The 25,249-nt window shown below is 41.2% G+C and overlaps 1 protein-coding gene across 3 annotated transcripts in view; it reads left to right on the top strand.

Moving 5' to 3' along the window:
- Nucleotides 1–25,249, top strand: part of LOC142663242 (rap1 GTPase-GDP dissociation stimulator 1-B-like) — a 150,784-nt gene that overhangs the window by 31,684 nt on the left and 93,851 nt on the right. For 2 of the 3 annotated variants that reach the window (XM_075841739.1, XM_075841738.1), the window contains exon 2: nt 23,387–23,554. In XM_075841739.1, the coding sequence (XP_075697854.1) occupies nt 23,387–23,554 (168 nt within the window). Of the gene's footprint in view, nt 1–23,386; nt 23,555–25,249 lie in introns of those variants that run through there. The other variant, XM_075841740.1, reaches the window with a different exon arrangement.

The following is a 25,249-nucleotide window of genomic DNA, read 5'->3' as shown; positions in this document are numbered from 1 at the left end:
GGCTCCGTTAGGGACCACCCTCACAGACTCGGAAGAAAATACCGGAAACCACGGACACCCTGATGGAAACCCGATGGAACCCATTTAAGTCAATGGGTTCCTTCGGGGGCCAATGGTGTCCATTACACAATGAAACCAGTGCTTCCGGTGTTTTCACTGTTCTGTTCCTCTGATGGAGCAGAACAACAGAAACATGCAGGTGTGAACAGGCCCTAATACATTTTCCTTGACATCCTTGAACACCCATGTCTTGGATTTCAAAGAGCACAGCTCCTTAGCATACGGTCAGAGAACAGCTACCGTGCATGAATGAGAGACCCTAAATGAGTGCGGTCCCTTCTGTTTTATGATTGTAAGGGTCATACCAGACCCAAACCAATTACATACTGATGGCATATCCTAGGGATATGAAATCAATGTTATTCTTGGAAAATACTTTAGCAAACACTTCAGCTTTGGAAGACATTAGCCCCTATTGATGGATCAAAAATGCTCTTTAATAAAATGTGAACTGCTGAAATGATTAAGCTCATGGATAGAGGAGTCGGTCTGGCCCACTAGAGTACCAAGAGATTCTCTAGTGTGTCCCGGCTCTGACATAATAATGTGTCCCAAAGGTCCATCGATAGACAACCCCATTTGGAGCTGATTTTGGAGCCAAGGACTTGCAATTTGGGTCTATTTCTTATGGGGTGAATCACAAATAACCTGAAATGGGATTGTGCCTTAAATGTTTTTAGTTGTGTGCATTTTTGCATTCATTTAAAGAGGCTCTGTCACCACATTATAAGTGGCCTTATAATGCTGTTTATAATGTAGGTAACAGCAGTGTTTTTTATTTAGAAAAACGATAATTTTTGACGTGTTATGACCTATTTTAGCTTTATGCCAATGACTTTCTTAATAGACAACTGGGCATGTTTTTACTTTTTGAACAAGTGGGCGTTGTAAAAAAAAGTGTATGACGCTGACCAATCAGTGATCAATCAGCATCATATACTTCTCTCCATTCATTTACTCTGCACATAGTGATCCTGCGTTGTTCACTATGTGCAGTCACTTACTCACACATTAACGTTATTGAAGTGTCTTGAGCGTTAATAGACATCGCTTCCAGCCAGGACGTGATGTCTATTCACAATCCCGACGCTTCGGTAACGATTGTGTGGGATTTACAGCACAGTAAGCGTAATCTCGCTGTAAACTGTAATTTACAGTATAATCTCGCGAGATTATGCTTGCTGTGCTGTAAATCCCACACAATCGTTACCGAAGCGTCGGGATTGTGAATAGACATCGCGTCCTGGCTGGAAGCGATGTCTATTAACGCTCAAAACACTTCAATAACGTTAATGTGTGAGTAAGTGACTGCACATAGTGAACAACGCAGGATCACTATGTGCAGAGTAAATGGATGGAGAGAAGTGTATGACGCTGTTTGGTCACTGATTGGTCAGCGTCATACACTTCTCTCCACAACGCCCCCTTGGTCAAAAAGTAAAAACACGCCCAGTTGTCTATTTAGAAATTCATTAACATAAAGCTAATATAGGTCATAACTTGGTCAAAAATGATAGTTTTTCTAAATAAAAAAACACTGCTGTGATCTACATTACAGCGCCGATCACATCATGTACAAGATAGGCCACTTATAATGTGGTGACAGAGCCTCTTTAAAGAGCACCATTGCAAAAACTAATAATAAAAAATTTTTTATATGTATATAGTGCAGCCAGAAATATTAATTCTGACCTGCTTATTTTGGGTAATATTCCTTCCCTCTGCTGCTTTTTGTAAAACATTTATATGCGCTGAATGATCAAGCTCTTTTTGGACAAGTGATGTTAGAGCTTTGCTGTTTGCTCTGAGCCAATTAGTTGTCTTCAGATTCAAATAAATGGCCGACTATGTAATGCATGGATGGACCAGGTCCGCCAGACAGAAGCCACTCTTACATAGCGGCTCTACATTATGGCTTATGCTCATGACATTGAAATGCTCTAATAGGGAATTTGGAAAGAGTCAATACCATTAGTTACCGTATGCTTAGTTTTTTATCTAGGAATTTAAGTATGAAATACAAACAGCTGGGATTTTTTTATATTCAGATGCATGCTATATAATAATAGTATGAACATTAAAGCATATAAATAAAATAAGTACAAGCTTAGTTTCAGGTTTTGCGGTTACTAAGTGACTCCCCTTGCCGACATATAAATGTTCAATGCATATTAGAAACCACAAAGAAACCACCTATTTGAAGAGTTACCAACAGCAGCTTAGAAGGTGACAATTTCTATTTAATTGCTTTGAGGGATGTGATCCGACAGCAACTCTCCACTTTAAGAGAACAGAAATATGTTGCTTGAGTTCAAAAAGCCTTGAATACTCCTGTCAGCTCAGCTCTTTAAATGATGATATATTCTAACCTCACTGCGAAACCTTATATAGGAACCTTTTTTCTTTTTCTATGGTCAACTCATTCATAATGCTCAGGCAGATGCAAGCTCTTGGAGAGAGTCAAACCAAGTAATAATCAGGCTTCATTCATCCCTGCAGAAAAGAACTGCCTTGATTTCCATAATAGATACCCACTTTATTGCTAGGCAGCCGTGATGTCAGCAATATTATATTCTTTAGGAATAAAATTCCATAAAAGTTGGAAGTAATGAATCACTGCTTTGCTCTAAAAACTACGGGGATGAAGAGGAAAATTATTGAAGACAATGGGATTGCTGCATAAGGCTGAAGAGGTTTTTTTTGGTAAAAAATAAATTCTCCCTGTTCATATAATGGATCCATTTTGACATGGTTCTCTATTAGCCTTAGGTGGTAGTTAGAATAGGCAAATGTTCAAAAGGGCATTCATCTATTTCTTCAAGAAGAAGAGATAACGGAGGGACAGATAGTTAGGGGACATTGGGCCATTATTCCTATACAAAGTAAAGTAAGCACCTGCTTAACGTAAGAAGCTAGGTGTTTAAAAATAAAGGTCACTCAATCAGACCAAGACACTGCCTTACCCATTAGATGTGATGACGGTATGCCGGACAAGCGCCCCGACGGCGTTTCGCGTAAATAGCTTTCTCAAGCGGGATTTTGCTACTTTTTCAATAGTACATGTCTCCTTGTCCTCTTGTTTTCAATACATTCCCTTTCATTGTTTTTCTCCCAACCTCCGGGACACGCAACATTGGCGCATCGACGAACAGGAGGCATCGCAGAATCATCTCACACCACTTGATCCGATTTTTGAGGTTTCAGGTGGCTAAAAAAACTTTGATTTCAATCTGGCTTTTATGCAACCCACATGCCACAGATTGGAGTTAGGTACTTGAAAATGTGATCATTGGCAGATCTTAGCTACACCTGCTACTTCCTCGATTTGCATAACTTTACGGCTTGCCTTTTTTGGTGTGGCAATTTCAATGTTAAGGAGTGTAGAAAGTATTCAATCAGAACAGAGCTGCAGTGGGGAGGGAGAGCAGCAGCCTGACCAATGATGAGGCAGGAGGTGTGTCTCAGACTACCTGTATGTACTGTAGCTAGGCTGTAGACACAGATCACAGCTCTGTCATAATGGGCTGTACAGTGGAGAAAATAAATAGCAAGTAAGCTTCACCTGTAGGTACTGACTCACAAATGGACGAAAACATAGCACTACAGCAATTGTTATTGAGTGAATGAGTGAAAGCGCCTAGCAATTATCAGCACGGTGTGTACAGTGTGGATGGGAGCCAGGTCCCCCTCAGTCTCATTTGCTTTCAACCACCGTGGTGTATAATCAACAATTAGCACAAATTGTACTAGAAGATATTTTAATTACTTGATATAGTAACTTATGCAGCAAGATTAACACACCCTTGTCCCTGGTTGACTAATAACACTGTATATTATTATCTCTTGGTTGTAAACATATCAAGACACTGGGTGTTCTAGTGTCAAATTATTGCACTAAGTTACAAAACAAGTAACAGCAATTGGAACGTACTTGAAAGCCACTATGTTTTAAATGTCCTTATTAAAAGTTATATCTTAATTTACTTATATCCATTCCACTTTCTTTCAGTGAATTATTTTTGACACAGTGGACGCGTATTTATCCACTACTCAGTGATCAACAAATGGAGGGTAGCTTTAATTATCAGCCTGTGTTATAGAAGTTGACTTTAATATCAGGACTGGCTCTTAGGCTGGGTTCACACGACCTATTTTCAGACGTATTGGTACGCGTTTTACGCCTCGAATTACGTCTGAAAAAACGCCTCCAATACGTCGGCAAACATCTGCCCATTACTTTCAATGGGTCTTACGATGTGCTCTGTTGACTACCTGTAATTTTACGCATCGCTGTCAAAAGACGGCGCGTAAAATTACAGCCTTGTCAAAGAAGTGCAGGACACTTCTTGGGACGTAATTGGAGCCGTTTTTCATTGACTCCAATGAAGAACAGCTCCAAATTACATCCGTAAGAGACGCCCCGCAAAACGCGAGTACGAGCAATTACGTCTGAAATTCAGGAGCTGTTTTCTCCTGAAAACAGCTCCGTAATTTCAGACGTAATTGCAGTTATCGTGTGCACATACCCTTATACTGCCATTCTATTAAATACTACCCCTAACTAAATTTAAAAAAGAAGGTTTTGGATCACGTTAGTAAAATAATAAAGTGTTACTTGTGTTAGTAAGTCTCAGTCTTCTGTTCTCATGTTATAGAAGTCACAGAAACATATTAGGTTTATTAATCCTTCTTTATTCATATACTAAAATATTGAATGTTACTGGTAACATTACTGGTACTGAATAAGGTGACTTGTCTCCTATTTTGGGTGCGGATTGCGCACTGAAAATTCACTACAAATTACAATGTAAGGCTACACGCACACATTGAGGAATTTGGTGAACAAAATCCACATCAAAACCGCATGTAAAATCTGCACCTTAGGCCGGGTTCCCACAAGACGGATACGCTGCGTAAAAATCATGCAGCATATCCGACCTGGAACCCGCAGGACTTTCTGGCCGAAAAATCGCACCACATGGTGCGATTTTTAGAACGGAAATTCCGCTGTGTAATTAAGCGCACATACTTACCCCTCCCTCCTCTGACGTACGCTCCGGCCTCCCTGGATGACGTTTCAAGCCATGTGACGCTTCAGCCCGTGATTGGCTGCAGCGGTGACATGGCATACAACATCATCCCAGGAGGTCATACTGCACGAACAAAGAGGGCGTTCTGGGTAGGTATGTTTGTTCGTTTTTTTTTCTGACATTGCGATTTTTGCTTTGTAAACACTGCGAATACCCCGCAAAAGTAGCAACAGAAAATCAATGAAAAGGCAGCATAAATTGACATGCTGCAGAATAAAATGTTTGTGCAGAAAAAAATCTTCGACATGTAGATGAGTTTACTTGATTGAGTACTGTATTAGGGCATGACCACATGTGGCGGAATTGCTCTGGAATTCCGCTACGGATAGTCCGCAGCTGAAATCCGCAGCGTACACGTTTCTCCATTGCCTTCCACAGCTTTTTAATAGGGTTCCTTTACACGTTGCGGACAATTCCGCAGCGGAGCATAGGCTGCGGTGCGGAATTTGGTGTCCGCAGCATACAATGGTTGGTGCGGACGTGTAGCGGACTTGTTGCTGACTCATTGCAGAATTTCTCCATTGAATTCAATGGAGAGTCAAAATTCTGCAATGAAGTCCGCAGATGTTATGTAGATGTTATGTGTGCTGCGGAGCGTATTGGTTTTACTAACATGACATTTCTTCATTCTGGCTGAACCTATGTGTATTTTTAGGTCTACAGCCAGATTGAGGAAGTCAATGGGGCTCCCGTAATTACGGGTGACTACGTGTGTGCACCCATAATTACGGGTGACTACGTGTGTGTGCATCCGTAATTACGGGAGCGTTGCTAGGCGACGTCGGTAAATAGTCACTGTCCAGGGTGCTGAAAGAGTTAAGCGATCGGCAGTAACTGTTTCTGCACCCTGGACAGTGACTACCGATCACAATATACATCAACCTGTAAAAAAAATAGAAGTTCATACTTACCGATATCTCCCTGCTTCTTCCTCTAGTCCAGCTTTCCAGGATGATGTTTCATTCTAAGTGACGGCTGCAGCCAATCACAGGCTGCAGCGGTCACATGGACTGCCGCGTCATCCAGGGAGGTCGGGCTGGATGGCGAAAGAGGGACGCGTCACCAAGACAACGGCCGGGTAAGTATGAAATTCTTTTACTTTCACTAGGGAAAGTGCTGTCCCTTCTCTCTATCCTGCACGGATAGAGAGAAGGGAAGTACTTTCACCTCAATACGCAATGGCTAGTCCGCATCAATTTAATGGCCATTTTGGGCAGAGCCGCAACAGAATCTGCAACGCAGATTCTGTGCGGCATTGACGCGGACAGTGGCGGAAGAATTCTGCCACGTCTGGACATGCCCTCATACTGCGGATTTGCACGTAATAAGCATTGTGTCCTTATTAACGGATTCCGATGACATGCCGATGACTCTGCATCCCATGCATATGAGGTTGAGGCAACCCAGTTCACATGCTATGAAAAATTTTCCACTTATATTTTTATCCACACCATGAAAAGAAATCCAACACAGCAATAAGTAGCATACTACTTATTTTCCATGGAAAAGCCGAGGATAAGCAACATTGAATGACAATAGGACTAATACTCGTGCGGATCTGCTACACGCTTGTGGCACATCTGCATCAGAAATTCGAGGGTTAGACCTCATGCACACAAACTTATTTTTTTCCTCCCGTAAATACTGGCGTAAATACGGGTCCTTTGTCACACGTATTCGACCCGTATGCCACCAGTATTTACGGACCCATGCTCGTAAATACGGGTCCGGTGTCACCAGTATTCCACCCGCACTTATGGACCCGTTTTCTTTGCACTAATTGGCAGCCCCTTCTCTCTATCAGTGCTCGAAGGAGAGAAGGGGCAGCCCTTTCATGCAGAGTTCCCGCAGCGATTAAAAGTAAAAGAAGTTCATACGTACCGTTGTCTTGGTGACGCGTCCCTCTTGACATCCAGTCTGACCTCCCTGATGACGCAGCAGTCCATGTGACCGCTGCAGCCTGTGATTGGCCTGTGATTGGCTGCAGCATTCACATGGGATGAAACGTCATCCAGGGAGGCCGGACTGGAGGAAGAAGCACGTAAGTTAACTTTTAATACTATTAACTCCAGCGGTAGTCACTGTCCCAGGTGCTGAAAGAGTTACTGCCGATCAGTTAACTCTTTCGGCACCCTGGACAGTGACTATCCCCTGACGTCGCCTAGCAACACGTAGCCACCCGTAATTACGGGTGCCCCATAGACTTCTGTGGGCCTGCTCGTGCCGTTATTACGGCCTGAAATAGGACATGTTCCATATTTTTTCGTTTACTGTAATTGACATCAGCACCAAAATCAGTTAATGCACATGACATATAGACGTGAGTGCTACACTTTCTATTGCCCACCCCCGGTAATGAAGGGGGGGGGGCAGACATCTTGGCTGTATGGGGCCCAGAAATTCCTGATGGCTGCCCTGCATTCATAGCCGGGCTTGCTCCCTTGTAGGAATGTATATTTGCTGTGAATGATCCTAGAGTGGTATTTCTTATTGACTGTTTGCCTCTGGTAAAGAACCTTCATAATCAACCTTCCTAGGAGAGAGCTGTCACTCTGTGAAGGTTTTCACACTGTTGCTGTTATGCTGGAGGGTCTGTCGGCTTTATCTGAACAACAGGACATATGCATTTAATGAAGTAAACTGCAGATTTACATCTGTAAGACCCAACTGCTTCAAAATTTATCTGAAATAGTTAACCTGGACAACTCATGGCCATACTTTTATATGGACATCATATAAGAGCCAAGGCATAGAGGCAGAACATGCAATTGTTACGGAACGCCTGGAGAGTGGTCTTAGACCAGGTTGGCAGCATCCCACATTCTAATGACCGGATTGAACCTATTCACTGATCCCATATCCACAGGTCCTACAAATTATCCCACTGTTCATGGAAAGAAAATGGGGGAAAACCAGCACCAAACACATGTCCCAAGTGGTTAGGAGTGTGGTAGTATTAACCAGCACCTAGAGGCCCCATTTTTATTTTTGTTTTAGAGCCTACTCACTCAATGTACATCACTCTCTATGAGCCTGAGTTGCGATCAGCTAACTGATAGGATGGCTTCATTCTCGGATGGAGCTGTCCAGTTGGGACAATGCTTTTAATACTTGATCAGGACTTCAGATTTCAACCTTTGGTAAATGAAATAAAAGTATGACTGTGTTCATATGTGCATCAGAGGCACAGTACAGAGGCTCAGTACGGATTTCATCATATTAAAAGGGAATAATGGCATTGCATGCAGTGCTCCTTTTCCTGTCAACACTACGGACACCTAAGCAGAACCCAACAGACTCCATTATAAGTCAATGGGGTCTGTCGGGTGCCGCTGATATCTTTAGAAACGGTTCTGACACTCCATTTTGGCTTCTATTATAAACAGAAGACACGACACAGATGTGAAAAGAGCTTATCTTCAGTTGAGCTACATTAACATCAGCCTGATACAATGCATAGTATTTTATTTTAATTTTTTGCATAGATATGAATAGATCATTTTATTGGTATCTCCATTTATGTTTGATAATGAAAGTGTTGGAATAACAGTTCTCTCTTTACTGTGTGTATTAGACAAGAAGTGAGCGCTCACACACAATAACAGTGAGAGAAAGATCTCAGAACAAGACTGGGTAGAGCAGGAATTATACTGAGCTGTTTTTTTTTCTTGCATTTGGTACAATTATATAACACAGTCTACAACCAAACAGATGGAACCTTTTCAAGGACTTTTGCATGTCATTGTGCATATGGTGTGCTTCTGCTGATGTATCCTCAGAGACACGACAAAGCACCTGCATTGTTTTATGTTTGTTATCCCTGCACAATGCTTCATTGTAAATGTAGGGATTTTGATACACTGCAGCATTTGCATTATTATCAGCTCCAACCTTCCCAATTATAAATTAGTACCCTGCAAATTCACCCCCTTGGTGCTTTCCTTGATTCGTTGCATTACGACCTGGACTAAAAATTGACTTTTAACTCGATTTTATGTAATGGACATGACAAAATAGTCGAAATTGTTACATTGTAATGAAAAAAAAATACCTTGTTTAAAAAAGAAATAAAAAAATAACTGAATAGTTGTGAGTGCATATGTAATCACCCCCTTTGCTATGACACCCCTAAATAAGGTCTGGTCAAACCAATTAACTTCAGAAGTCACATAATTAGTTGAATAAGGGTCACATGATCTGTCACATGATGTCAGTATAAATTCCAAAATAGAGTAATTGAACAGTTCATCAAGACCAACATCAAGGAATTGTGGAGGTTGACGGAGTTCAAATAGTGCACGGGTGAATTAGCTGGATTGGCTGGTGTAGGGTTAATTCTAATAGAGAAATAGTTGAATCCAGCACTTGTAAAATAAAACTTCAAATTTTATGGGAACATATTAAAAGTCAGAAGTGGGGGTTTCCCAAGTCTTACGCGTTTCGAGCGCTCAAACGCTCTTATCAGTATGAAGGGAACAACCCCTAGGTTTAAAAACATATAACCCCACCTGATGACAGATGAAACAATCAAACCAGGGGCAAACAAATGCACCTGGTAGGTGTGACGGTACACATCATACAAGGAAAATCATGAAAATTGAATAGAGAAAAAGTACAAATCAAATGGAAAAAGAGCAATAGTGTCATACAAGATGTTTAACAAATATTCACTTCTGATAAATTAACAAATAAAATACAAAAAATAATGAATGAGACAAGTGAAAACTGTTGCCACAGGTTGCCTACACCGCTGGCTTGCAATATAATGAAAAAATATCTAAACAAACGCATCCTATGAAATAACATACTCATGACCCAAAATTGAATGAGTCTTAATATGAATGAACTGATTCTCATTATAATTACAGGAAAATGTAAGAAATTATTATCTGTCACATTGGGTGCTTGGACCCACTGGGCCATACTACCTTGACAGTATAGCAGCTGGCCAACAGGATACAAAGTCAAAGTCTATAGTTCGGATAGGTGTTCCTGTGGTAGCTTCAGACAGTAGTGAAGAAAGGCTCGGATGGGACCTTGGTAGCAGGCAGACACCAGGCGTGGTGTAACCAGGAAGGTGTAGTACACAGCACAATACGACTTCAACTCTAAACGGCACTTGGACCAGGATAGCACGGGACATAGGACACAGGTAGCAGGAACGGGAACACTGGGAACTGGAAAACACTTAAGGGACCATTTGCAGAGACGAACATAGGTAAACGACAACAACGCTCAGGCAATGCAGGAAGGGACAGGGCCCTTCTTATAGTCCAGGGTGCTCATGGGCTAATTTGGGTATCTAATTCAGGTGTCTACCCTACGGGACACAGCAGTGTGAAGCGGCCGTCAGGAGGTGAGTAATCCTGACGGCCTGCGGCCATGGGTGTTACATTATCCACATATCAATAATGCAATATGCAGGGGAAAAAATATATATGAATGAAATTAATGCAAAAACACATGAAAAACGCATGAAAAAAACGCATGATGTGAATGGGGGATTTCCATATTAAATGATATTATATCTGAATGTAGTCAATGCAAAAATGTATGAGAAAAACACATGTTGTGGATGAGTCACAAAAAGAGTTGACTGAAAAAAGATAATATGGAAAAAGGGAGCAGCAGGAAGCGAGCCTGATGTGGCAACAATAGACATATAAACGAAAAAAAATAATAATAATTTAAATAAAAAATAAAAAACCCGGAAAAAGTACATCCAACAATTTTGAGATTTTAAGAATATAAGTCATGAATGTCATTTGACCAATCTTATTTAACATAGAAACAAAATGCATGTTACAAAATGCAATCTCAAATTACAATTGAATAATACAGCCTATATGTCAAAACTCAAGAAGACAGGGCTGTAAGAAGGAATATATATGTTAGTCTGAGATAACATTATATGATACACAAAGTAAACAGCATGGGGATTAAAAATGATAAAGAAGATCCGTTTTGAAGTTCAAGCCCGAGGGGTGTCTAGTCGCCAACTGGGAGGCCTCTCGTTGTGATTACGCCAATCTCCACAAACTCAACTTTTTTTTTTTCTTTTTCTATTCCATAGAATGTAAAAGCAGACAAATTCCCTTGGTGGAATGAAGCAAAATGTTTTGATGCACCAGAAGCCCCAACAGCATTGGTGTTGGAGCAATTGGCGACATGTTCAGAAATTCTTATTTTTAATTTACGTATAGAGCATCCCACAATATATTTGGTCTCACAATTTATGCGATCTTTGTTAGTTAAACATATTGTTGCTAGAGCTGAATGTGTCAGTGTGATGGGAAAATTTGCACATCTGGCATCTAGATATACCACATTTTTAAAAAAAACACTTATGTGCAGCCAGGTTTGACTTGTGGAATAACTGGTGAAAAAAACTGAGTGACAATTCATTGCCCAGAGAGGAACCCCGCTTGGCAACAAATCTACACCCCTCTTTGGCTAAAATTCTATCCTGGTAAAGCTTTGGGATGTCACGTTTGATGATATCAATAACTGCTTGTACTCCCTACTATATGTGTAGAGAAAGTAATAGAATTAGAAGCCGATTTAGTTTTTTGGGGGATTTTTGAACTTGGAATCAGTGGATTGTGTTAACATATTCCTTCTAGCTTTCTGCTGGACTAAAGCATTTGGTCTGTCTAAGGTCCACCTAGGGTAGCCCCTATGTTGGAGTCTGTTGTACACTTGAGCAGACTGAGTGACAATAAATGGTATGTTCATGATGTTCAGTGAATTTTAAAGTAAGATCATTGGTATTAATGTATTGTAGGAAAGATGGTATGGACGCCACATGCCCCCCCCCCCAAAACCAGGAGGACATAATCTACATAGTGTCAATACCATCTAATATCCGGTGCAAAACGGTTAGTATCCGAAAATATGTAATTCTCCTCCCACCACACCATATAACTGCACTAAGGAGGGTGAGAATTTTGCGCCCATGGGGGCTGCACAAATTTGCAAATAATCATCATCATCGAAGTAAAAAAAATTATTGGATAATAAATAGTGAGTAGCCTCAATGATAAATTCGCACAACTCCTCAGAGAACGGACTATACTTGTACAAATGGTTGGAAAGGGCAGTGATGGCCAAGTCATGTGGTATAGACGAATATAAAGATTAAACATCACATGTAAGCCATGAAGAAGAATTTGTCTAAGCAAACTTTTGAAAGACACTAAGGACCTCCTTGCTATCCCTAATATACCCAATTGTACGGAGAACAAGAGGATGCAATAAGGAATTCACCCTCTCAGATAATTTTTCATTGAGTGAGCCGATTCCAGAAATTATTGGACGCATGGTGGTAGGAAAACACTCCTTGTGTATTTTTGGCAACCCGTGGAAAATAGCCACAACTGGATGGCTAGGGACCAGAGCCAGGGCCTGTTTCTCTGACAGAACACCAGTGTATACTGCCCCCATAACAAGTGAATTGAGTATAGATGTAAATGATGAAGTGGGATCAGATTTAAATTTTCTGTAAGTGTGAATGTCACTCAAAATGTCAAGGGTCATATCTCTTGTAGGTTTATTTGTCCAAAATTTACCGCCCTTATCGGCCATTCGGATGACAAGGCGATCTTTGGATTTCAATTGTAAAATGTCAGAATGAAGTTGAGTAGATATATTGAAATGAGAATTGCCATGCCTTCTACAAAAGCTTAAGGTCTCAGTCAATAACCATCTGGAACTGATCTAACGCTTGTACCCGTGATTTTAAGGGGTAAAAATTGTTATTTTGAATTCTGTTATCAACCGAATTTATAGTCCGTGCCGCCTGGGAAAAGATTTGTCCCTGTAAATCAGTCAGATATTGCAACACACACAATTCCTGGAATTTCAGATCTGTGTTGAATGGTTATTTCAATGTTGTGCATTGTAGTGTGTGATTGCTGTGTAGATCCAGCTTCTTCATTTGTATATGAGAATGACGAAAACAGACAAGTACAGCGCTCACCTGTTTCTGTCATTCTCATAGACATTGAAATGAGTGGTGGGCGCTCCATTCAAGCTCCTCCTCACTGTGGGGGGGATCTTGGGGTTCAGGACCCCGTTACCACGATCGGTCGGGATCCCAACGGTGGGAACCACATAGATAAAAAAATTATATCCTGTGTATAGGTGATAATTTATAATTCTGGGAAAACCCCTTTAAGGCAGAGAGAAGATGGCAGGGAAGAAAAAAAAAATGAATTATAGCTCTTTAGGGAAAGGGAGGGGGGAATAGCAGTTGACATACAAGATGTGTCCGTTGTTACCTTTCCTCTTAGTTATAAACCCAGATGAGCAGCACAAGATGACCGGCTTTGAAAAAAAAAATTGTTTTAACTGTCAGAGGAGCAGAACAATGAAAAAAACAAAAGTTCCAGTTCCGTTGCACCACAGACTCCACCGGTACCCATTGACTGTAATGAGTTCCGTCTGGTTTCTGTTGGCGTGTCTGTAGTTTTACTGAAAACAATAGTGCAGCATGCTGCACTATTGTTTCCGATATTCTCGGCCGGATCTGTAATGGAGGCCCCCAATGGAGCCTCCAACACAGATGTGAACGAGGCCCAAGGCCCCGTTAACATGTGCGTCGGAGGCTCCATTAGGGGCCCCGGCGCGGATCCAGCAGAGATGACTGGAATGCATGCTGCGCTATTGTTTCCGGTAAAAACATGGACACCCTGACGGAAATTCGACGGAACCTATTAAAGTTAATGGGTTCCAGCGGCCGCCACTGGTGTCCATGGTGCAATGGAACTGTTCCTTCCATTATTCCCTTGTTCTGCTCCTCTGACCTAGGAGAACAATGGAATGACCCGATGCAGATGTGAATAAGGCCTAACACAACATTTTATTCCAAAGCTGGTCATTTTGGTAAAAAAACGGGCCCCTGCAATGTGAAACTGGTCGGGCAGAGAGACTATAATTAGCGGCGGGGGCGGGTGGCAAGTGGTGGCAGCGTCTAGCAGGCCCCCTTTTAGTTACATTTGGTCTGGGCCCCTGACAGCACTACCACTAGTACTGCCCTGATGGCAGCCATGATGACTTGTGTTGTGCATAATCAACATTATTGTTTGCTCAGTTTGTTGGTGGTCTGGGTGTAGCCCCTCTGTGTAATTCTTCTGTGTCAGAGAACTTCGTAGAGTCTATTTCTGAGGAACTAAACGTTACTTTCTGTGATGATTTTCTGTTCTTATTTTTCTTGAGAATGGACCTGGGTTTGTAAGGTACTCTATTTTTTTTCTTTCCAAGTATATGTCTGGATGGAGGAATAATCATTAGAGTCGCTTATATACTTAGATCGCTTGGTTTTAGTAATGATTTCTTCAAGTTTGGATATTTTATTTTTGATCTTGCCCATAAGATCCGTATAGAGAAGTTTATCATGATGTTTGGATAGTTACTGTTTAATTTCTGTAATCTGGAAACGTATATCATCTAATCTTATAGCTTCATATTCGACAATCAAGTCCATCAATTTGTGAGAACAATCATGTTGTGCCCATGGCTGCTGACCGCTGGCACGTCCTACTTACCTGCAGCCGCGACCGCAGGACTCTTTCTTCATACCGGTGTCTCCCTCCTCAGAGGCACTGGCACACGTGGCTGCAGCTCCCCTCAGTGTCCAGTAGGGTGCGTTCACTCCCGGCCTTAAAGAGTCAGCGCACGCACCTGTGTTTAGTTCCCCAGCCAATCCCTTTACACCAGGGGAGGGGAACGTCCGCCCCCCCGGGCCGTATAAGACCCGCAAGATCATTTGGTCCAGCCTGACCTCACTTAGACCGCGCTGTCGCTGCGTCATTCACTACTTGGTTCTTTCCTTACTGACCTACTCACTTGCATTTAGGAGCAGGAGAAGGGCGGACAGAGCCAAGTATGGTGGTGGCGGCGGTTTGAGTGAGGTCGGTGTATGCCGGCCCAAGAGTGGACCAGTTCGGTCACCTGACCTGAGTCAGTGATGTGAGGTCAGGTGACCGGACTAGTCCACACCGTCACAGCACGCCCCATTACCACTTTGACCACCACTGCCGTTGTGTCCTTCCCTCCTTGGCTCCGTCCGCCCGCTCTACTCACTCTAAGTGAGGTCAGGGGACTTAAAGAGTTTTTTTTATCATCAAGGACATTTATGATATATCCACTGGATATGTTATAAATGTCAGAAAGATGCGGGTCCCACCTCTGGGTCCCAGATCTATCTCTATTTCCGACCATAAAGAAGAAAACAGCGTAGCTTGCGGAGCTACTCTGTTTCTGTTAGTTCCATAGAACTGAATAATAGTTACGGAAACAGCGTAACTCGCATGCTACGCTGCTTCCGTAACTGGCATTCGCATGCTACGCTGTTTTCTTTTTCATGGTTGGAAATCAGCCTTGACCAAATATAGCGGGCTAATTTTTAAGTTGATAATTTTGTATGGCCCGCGAATAAAGTTGTCCTGTTCCCAGTGTTTCCGTATCCTGTTTCCTGTATCCCATGTTATGGAATCACGAGTTGAGCAATTCCCAGGGTGGATGTTTATGGAATTGCTAGGTGAGCGATTCCCCAAAAGCTGCTGGAGACTGTCAGGAATGAGCATGCAAATAAATCCGCAACCCCAAATCCATCACAACTCTGATCAACAGAATCTAAGGCTTTTCTATGGTTTCACCAGAGCCCACCACAAGGCAGGTTGGACTTTGCAGCATAGAACCCAGGTTGTTTTAACAGAGTTCGGTGTTGGATAAGAGGTGCAATCCAGGCAATACCAGAGCAGATAACAAGACAGCCTGAGGTTAAACAGAAAGTCCAAATCACAAAGCTAGTGGATATCAGGGATTGCAGAGGTCGAAACCAGCTGGGAGTAGAAAGTCGAAATCAGTAAGCAAAGGGTAATCCAGAGACAAGCCAAGGTCCAGTTCCAAAATGTGCAAATAGTCAAAGGTACAGGGTATAATCAGCAGCTTGATCAAACACATGAAGACAAGGAAAATCACAAGCAAAGAAAACAGAACCAACCTAGATTTAAATACTCCACCCTTCAATCTGATAAGAAGAAAGACAGAAGTGGAATAGGCTCAACAACTAAAACCAGAACTACCCAGAGGCTAGACTAGTAGTCATGGTAATCTTAAAGGGATGGACATATTCAGTAATTGTGTTTGTTCTTGAGCGAAGTCTAGTATTGGAGTCGAGTTCATCCTCTGTGCCATGTGTCATTCGCCAAGCGTCATCCGTCACTCCAAGTGTCATCTGCCACACCAAGTGTCATCTGTGCCGAGGAGTCTGGTATGCCAAAGTGTCTGCTACGCCACGTGTCTGTCAGAACTTCTATACAGGTACTCCAGTTCTAAAGACTTTCCTGTACTGTGTTTTGGCCAGCTGCTACTCCGCTATGGCGGAGCGGCCTATTGGGTCCACATACCCCCAAAGTCGTGACAGTACTTTCAGGCCATGGATCCCGCTAGTCAACCCAAGACTGTGATCCAGGTGATGCAAACAGACATGTGTTACCTCCAGGCACGCGAGGATCAGCTCCTACAGGCAGTAAATTTGATATTCACCCGTTTGTATCATCCTTCTGCATCTCCCTGGCAACACATTGCTATGGACTTTATTACTGACATTCTCCCTTCTGCTGGATGTAATATGATGTGGGTAGTAGTGGATCGTTTCTCTTAAATAGCATATTTTATTCCTTTTATGGGCCTTCCCTCAGCTCCTCGTCTGGCAGATCTGTTCATCCAACACACCTTTCGTCTACATGGACTACCTCTTCATATTGTTTCTGACCAGGGTGTACAGTTAACGTCTAAATTCTGAAGAGCCCTGTGTAATATTTTGGATGTGAAGCTGGACTTCTCTTCTGCCTATCACCCACAGTCTAACGGTCAAGTGGAAAGGATCAACCAAATACTAGAGAATTACCGTATTTTTCAGACTATAAGACGCCCCTGACTATAAGACTATAAGACAAGGTTTTAGACAACAGAAAATAGGAAAAAAATATTTCATATTTTACTACTTTTACAAAGAAAAAACAATTTATTAAAAAAAAATTGTTCTGTTTCACCACATTCTGAAAGCCATAACTTTTATATTTTTTCATCGATTGAGCGGTGTGAGGGCTTATTTTTTGCAGGACGAGCAGTAGTTTTTCTTGGCACCATTTTCTGGTACATTTTTGATCACTTTTTATTACATTTTTTCTTAGAGCTAAGGTGACCGAAAAACAATGATTCTCGTGTTTTAAAAAAAAAAAAATACGCCATTCACCATGTGAGTTAAATAATGGTATATTGTAATTGTTCGGACTTTTACGAACACTGTGATACAAATTTTTATTTTTTACATTGTGCTTAGGGAAAAATTGGAAAGGATTTTTTTTTAACTATGAATATTTTTTTATTTTTTATACACTCCTGAAAATGTAGGGGACTTGAACCAGTGATCATTAGATTGCTGGTACAATACACTGCAATACAAATGTATTGCAGTATATTCTCATTTTTACAGGCTTCTGCTAAGCCCTGTCGGAGGCATGGCTTAGCAGAGGCAGACAGAAGGCAGACCTGGGGGCCTTCATTAAGCCCCTGGGTTACCATGACAACCATCGGCACCACCCGATCACGTTGCAGGGGGGCCGTAGGGCTGTCGGAGGGGGCCGACCTGCTCTGTTTTTTCTATGAAGGACATATATGACATATATGTCAGATAGATGAGGGTCACACCTCTGGGACCCGCACCTATCTCTAGAACAGGGCCCCCTAAACCCCATTGCATTTTTCTACATTTAAATGTATCTGCATGTAAAACAGATAGTAATACCACACAAAATAGTTACTAGTTTACATTTCCCATATGTCTACTTTATGTTGGAATCATTTTTTGAACATCCTTCTATTTTTTCAGGACGTTACAAGTCTTAGAACTTTAGCAGCAATTTCTCAAATTTTCAAGAAAAATTCAAAAGGCTTTTTTTTTTTTACGGACCAGTTCAGTTCTGTAGTGGCTTTGAGAGCTTTATATAGTAGAAACCCTCATAAATCAGCCCTTTTTAAAAACTGCACCCTCAAAGTATTCAAAACAGCATTTAGAACATTTCTTAAACCTTTAGGTGTTTCACAGGAATTAAAGCAAAAGGGAAGGTGAAACTTACAAATTCAATTTTTTTCTGCAGGAAATCTGTTTAATAATTTTTTTTCTGTAACACAGAAGGTTTTACTAGAGAAACGCAACTCAATATTTGAAAATATCCCACATGTGGCCCTAGAGTGTTATTGTACTGAAGCACAGTCGTCAGTAGTAATGGAGCACCTAGAGGATTTTGGGGCTTTCTTTTTAATAGATTATATTTTAGGCACCATGTCTTGTTTGAAGCGGTCTTGTGGTACCAAACCAAAGGAAACACCCAAAAGGACCCCATTTGGAAGCTGCACCCCTTAAGGAATTACTCTAGGGGTGTAGTGAGCATTTTGACCCCACATGTGTTTTATAGATTTTATTAGAAATTGGAAAAAAAAATATTTCCACAAAGAATGAAGAAGAAAAAGCATTTGTGAAGCAATTTCTCCCGAGTATGGCAATACCCCATATGGGGTCATAAACTGCTGTTTGGGCACATGGCAGGGCTCAGAAGGGAAGGCGTGCCTTTTGGCACGCAGATTTTGCTGGATTGGTTTCCTGGCACCATGTCGCTTTTGCAAAGCCCCTGTGAGACCAAAACAGTGGAAACTCTCCAAAGTAAAATTGCACCCCTTGAGGAATTCATCTAGGGGTGCAATACCAAACTGATAGCACTTTTTTATGATTTCCAACTTTTTGAGAAATAAAATTACTTTTTTGTAAAAAGAATGTATTTTTTCTGTCGCCTTGTAGTGAGAACTATAACATTTCCATTTTTGTGTCGACAGAGCTTTATGAGGTCTTGTTTATTGTGAGACGAGCTATAGTTTTTATAGGTATCATTTTTGGATAAATGCGACTTTTTGATCACTTTTTATTCCAATTTTTGGAAGACAAGGTGACCAAAATACAGCAATTCTGGCATTGTTTTTTAGGTTATTTTTATTTGACGGTGTTCACCGCGTGGGATAAATAACATAATATTTTAATAGTTCAGGCCATTACGGACGCGGCGATACCAAATATGTATGGTTTATCTATTTTTTCAATAATAAAGGGCTTGATAGGGGCAAAGAGTGATTTTTATTTTTTTCTATTTTACAACTTTTTTTTCAAATCTTTTTTTTTAGTCCCATTAGGGTACTTGAAGTTCCAACTCTACAATGTCTATTTTAATACATTTCACTACCTATGTAGTGCAACATATTAGAACTGTCAGTTGTTCACTGACAGCAAGCCGATCAGGCTCTGCCTCCGGGCGGGGCATTATTAGGCCTCCTGTTACCATAGCAGCTGTTGGCATCCCTGGGATCGCTTCGCCGGGGTGGCGAATTGCTACAAACTACTAAAATGCAGCAATCGGTTTTGATCGCTGCATCTAAGAGGTTAATGGCAGGGATCGGAGCTAGCTCTGGTCTCTGCTGTTCCAACAGGGTGTCAGCTGTAACACAAAGCTGATAAGCCGGTGCCATTAGGCCACCGGTTGCCATTGCAGCCATCGGCACACAGGCGAACCTGTCGCTGGGGTGCCGATTAGCTACAAACTCCTTAAATGCAGCGGTCACTTTTGACCGCTGCATTTAAGAGCTTAACAACGCGGATCGGATCTAATTTCAGTCCCCACCAGTACAGCAGGGTGTCAGCTTCCGGGGATGATAGCACAGACTCAGCTTCTGAGTCCGTGCCATCCATTTGTCATAAGTATATGACAAATTGCGGGAAGCACTAACTTTCCATGACGTATATTGACAACAGATGTCTGGAAGGGGTAAACATAATAATATTATTATAAGCTAGACTGGGAGGATTAGTAAGGCCTTTTTCACACAGTTTTTGATGCATTCTTTTCAGCCAAAATTAGGAATTAATCCTAAACAGAAGAAATTTATAAATGAGAGGCTGGTACGCTATCTTGGTCTTGAAAAAAAATAATTAAAAAATTGCACCTTATCTGAACTGTGGCACATGGCTGTATTACAACTTCATACAACCAAGTTATACAGAGCTGTAATATGGGGCCCATGTACTTCTATGGGGCCTTATGTACCCCTGTATACAGAGGTTTTTATGTCAGATTCCCTATGACTTCACCAGAAAAAAAATGGTGGTATGCCCCGTCGGATGCCATATTACGGAGAAGTTCTAATTCTATCCTAGAAGAGGTCAAATACATTTCACTTACAATTTCCACAGCACCTTCATATGCCTTACATACAAAATACAAATATTAACAAGTACATTACTTTTGCTCAACCTTTTAATATCAGACAAATGTCAAGACAGGTGGATCCATATATTGTGCTCCTGCCTGACTTAAAGGGAACCTGTCATCAAAATTTCACCTATTGAACTCTACTCACCCCTTGCTGGCCGCTGCTTTTAAAAGTTCACTCCTAAACTCCTCCTCTGTCCGTAAATAACGGTCTGCAAACATTTTGCGCCTTTTATGGTAATAATGCGGCAGTCTCGTTTGTTCCTTTTCTTATGCCCGCCCACCGCTGAAAACTGGCCCACCCTGAATGCTGTCAGTCAAAAGTAAGCTGTCAATCAAAAGTAAGGCGGCGGGGTTAAGTCGGAAAGGCTTGAGGAATGAAGATATGACTCTTTTCGAACTAAGATATGACTATTGTATGCTCATTAGCATACGACGCAGGAACACTAGAAAACTGAATACTAAAGGGTACAGAACCTACTTAGAAGATAATTATAGGTTATACAAAAATGATTTTTCACCCACTACCACCAGGTATTGCTGGTTTAATAGGTGAAATGCTGGTGACAGGTTCCCTTTAAGTAAAATGTCATAATAGCGATTAAAGTAACAGCTTCTAAGAGCAGCATTTCATTTTAAAGCCTTGAAACAATGATAATGGTCCTCCGGCTCTTCAATCCAAGCCTATTTAAGAGACTTTAGAGTAGATTAGAAAGTACACATAAAATCTGCATGTAATCCATTCGCACACTACCCGAAAAGAAAATCTACATCTTTAAAAAGTATAATGTGCACTTTACATAGTACCGTTTGATCTTCTTTGCCTTTGTTTCTGGCCTCATTCACAAAGCTGAATTGAGGTTAATATAGGAAATACTATAGATAACAGATATAAGACATTTGTAACCAGATATGGATTATAAGGAGGGCATATGGGGCACGTGATCCGCGATGTTCACCACCTCATGGACATAGGGTCTTCACCATCCACCTTTCTTTTTTTAATATTGATTGACCTGGGAGAGTTTAAAGGAGTGGTAGGAGTTTAGAAAAAAAGACTGCTTTTTTTCAGGAAACAGTACAAGTCTTGTACGTGGACGGTGCCTGGTATGGTAGCGAAGCCCCATATAATGCTCTATTTAAAAAGGAATGTTTATAATAACTTCTATATATGTATGTTACAATGTGGACCCCAAGGACCAATCTGCATAGCAGTGGGATTGTCCATTTACATTTGCTCAACCATATGGATGTCAATTGTATAGATCCCTATGGATTTATTCTAGCAAAGAATTTTAACAGTGTGTGTTACAGAATAGCAGAGAAGTCCGTCAGCTGACACAGGCTTCTTTACTAGAGAATACTGATCCACAAATAATGTATGGGTTCCATAGACGGCAGCCTACATTGTGCCAATATATTCATTGGCCTGATGCACTGCAATATCCAACTTCGCCTGCATGTAAAAGGGAACAATACTGAAAATAACTTTATATTAGAGGAGATGATATTCATACAGATCCATTGATTCTCTAAGTTATGAAGTGGCCCTGTATTATTCTGGTACACGAACACAATACTAAAACTTTTTTTTAAATCGGTTTACAAGACCTATTTCAAATACCATTTTGAGTAAACAGAGAGGGGTCCCTCGGTTGAGATGTCCAAAGTGTAGCCAGAGTTGCTCCAATTTGTCTCTCGCTCTGGATGACGGAGCACGGCCATGCATTATGAATTCAATGGGTTCTATGTAATGCTTCATTCGCTCTGTGGTGGCACTTCAATGTAATTGAACACTTGCTGCCAGGTTCTCTGCAGATCATAGCTGACCCTGGGCGATCCCAGCAGCATGATGCCTGTGATCAGCTTATTTTCAGGTGACTCTTTTAACAAAAACAGATTGACCTATAGTGGACAACCCCTTTGACCCCTTGCCGACATTTGACGTAGCAATACATCATTGCCGACAAGGGGAAGTGTAAAGCGGCTCACGGGCTGAGCCGGCTCCATGCTCAGCGAATGTTGGCTGCATATTACAGCCGACACTTCACTGCAACGGGCGGAATCAGAGTTAACTCCGATCCCACCCGTTTAAGCTCTTTGACGTTGCAGTCAATAGTGACCACAGCATCCAAGCCGTTAGGCCCCTTCGGACAGCCCATTGCTGGTTGTCAAGGCAGCCTGGAGGCTTAATTAAGGCCAACAGGTTTGCCATCCTTCTGCTCTGTGCGAGAAACAGATCTTATTAGGAGCAGCTAAAAAACAGAATGTACTGCAGTATGTTGTGCAAGCGATACAACGATAGCTAGTTAAAGTCCCCTAGAGGGATGATACAAAAGGAAAAAATGGTTAAATAAAGTTGTTTTTTTAATATACAAAAGACTACATAAAAAAAAAATCTTTTCCCATTTTACCATAAAAGTTTTGGTTCACATCTAAATCCCTCTCAAGGCTCTTCTCATCCATTCTAAATATATATGTGTATATAAAAAAAGAAGTGTCACCACGTTCTTAAAAGTCCAAACTATTACCATATAACATTATTTAACGCGCACGATGAACGCCATTAAAAAAACAATTGCTCTCTAATTAAAGGGGTTTTCCCATCAGGGACATTTATGACATATCCACATGATATGTCATAAATGTCAGATAGATGCGGGTCTAGAACGGTGCTCTGTGTTGTGGCTGAATCGTGTGATTTCCGACCATGAATTACGGAAACAGCGTAGCTCACTGAGCTACGCTGTTTCCGTATTTCCCATAGCAGTGAGTGGCAGTTACAGAAACAGCGTAGCATGCTATCCTGTGGATATGTCATAAATGTCTATGATGGGAAAACCCCTTTGATGTTTCCTTATCCAGGATGTAGCTATTTACTAATAATTTGTTTTAATATCTTAATCCTTTTAGTGCCTGAGGAACTTACAAAACCAACTGTTTCTGAAGGGGCTTCTATTTCACGTGCTGAGAGTCTGTGCCAGCATTTGGAGTGCCTCAAAATTTGTGGAGTGGATGGTGACGATGAGAAGCAGATCCTGCAAAGCCTCAATGTGGTCCTGCTGGCAATAGATGAAGACAGTTAAGTATTATGCTAATCTCTCCAAACACTTTCAGCTCCTGCTAGTGCACTGTATCTAGGTCATGGGCAATACAACCTGAATAAATCCTGCTATAATAAAATGATTTTGAAGTTCATAAGATTAAAAAAAAAATCTATTTTCACACTCCTGTGATCACTCAAGAACTTTATAAAATATTTAGCTTTTTTATATTGTTGCCACTCATTATAATTGAAAGCAATATACTGAAGCCTATAAGAAAATAATGTATGGTAAACAAATTGGCAAGAAACAGCACAACAAAAGGTCAATACATAAAATAAAACTCAAGAATTTTTTTTTCCATTGAGAAGTATTTAAAATAACGTAAAATAACGTTATCTTTGTTACTTATATAGAATTATATGGTGATGGAAGTAATATTGTTAGCAAAATACAGCTATGGCAGAGCTGAGTTTCTCAATGCTAGTTTGTCATAACAGATCATGATATTTTTGTGTATGGTGTTATCTTCGCTGTGAGCATTATCACAATGCACCAGTAAAACGGGTAAATGACAAATTCAGCTTTGTCGCATCATCATGTAGCAAAACTTGTAGCAGGCGAGCAATAAAAAATCCAACTGAAAATACAGTGTACCAAAAGCACCAACAAATGACTGTATTTTGCATATCTGCCACCAAAAGGTCTAAAGATTTCATTAGCAGGTGATATCAATAACAGCTTGTGATCCTGTTCTTACGGGACAACAAGCTCCCACATAAGGCCTCAAACAAATGGCCAGAATATGGATCTGTACAACCTCTGGGGCACCTGCAGACTTTAGTTGGGCCATACTGTACCTGCCATGTCCATGAGGCCTAAGCATGAGTTCACATTATGCGTATTTGGTGTATTTAACGTATCTTCCAGAAAACGATGCAAGTGACGGCAGTGGAAAAAAATTGCACATATTTTAGATTTCTTGTGAAATCGCCTGCAGAAATCCTTAGCAAAATCAGTATGCTAATACATGCAGATTTTGGTGTACATTTTCTTGCGGTTCCGTGAATATTTTTTATCAGTGTGTATGGCCGGTCTAAAGTTGCTTTCCCTTGAGTTTACTTGAGTTGCGCACCATACCAGTAGCAATCAATAGAAAAGCATTCTAGCATTCTACGTTTCTGAAAAAAGCCACCAATAATATAAGTAGCAAAAAATGCGTTGCTTGCTTTGTTTTATTTTGGGGGAAGGAGTTGAATGGTGTTGCAGGTCTCAACTAAAAGTCAGTAACATCAGTAGTTAAAGTCTTTTTAACAGCTTAAAGAGGACCTGTCACTAGGTCCTAGAATCTAATTTACATATATTACCTTTAGCCCGCTTCCTCCCTGTTTCCATCGCCATTTTTATTTTCTTCCTGCTGCCCCCACCTCTTCTTTTGGTGCCTGATGAAAATTTACTTAACTACAGTTAATCTCCCTGGGTGGCACCATCTTCACAGCCTCTGATGCTGTCCAATCAGCACGAGGTAGCTTATCACAAATTTTGCCCAGTGTGATTTCATGAGACCATGCTGAGAGAAGACTTCTCATCAAGCACACTTGTCATAAGCGGTCATGCCCAGATTAAACAGTATCAGAGGCAGTAAAGATGGCTACAACCGGGAACATTCACTGTAGTTCACGCCTCGATGGCTAGCTGCAGTGGACCTACATATTGGGCGCCAAAAGAACGG

Source organism: Rhinoderma darwinii, chromosome 11 (assembly GCF_050947455.1).
Source record: "Rhinoderma darwinii isolate aRhiDar2 chromosome 11, aRhiDar2.hap1, whole genome shotgun sequence".
In the NCBI taxonomy this organism is placed as follows: Eukaryota; Metazoa; Chordata; class Amphibia; order Anura; family Rhinodermatidae; genus Rhinoderma; species Rhinoderma darwinii.
The sequence above is the reverse complement of the archived record's forward strand: the minus strand, read 5'-3'. Positions and strand labels throughout refer to the sequence as shown.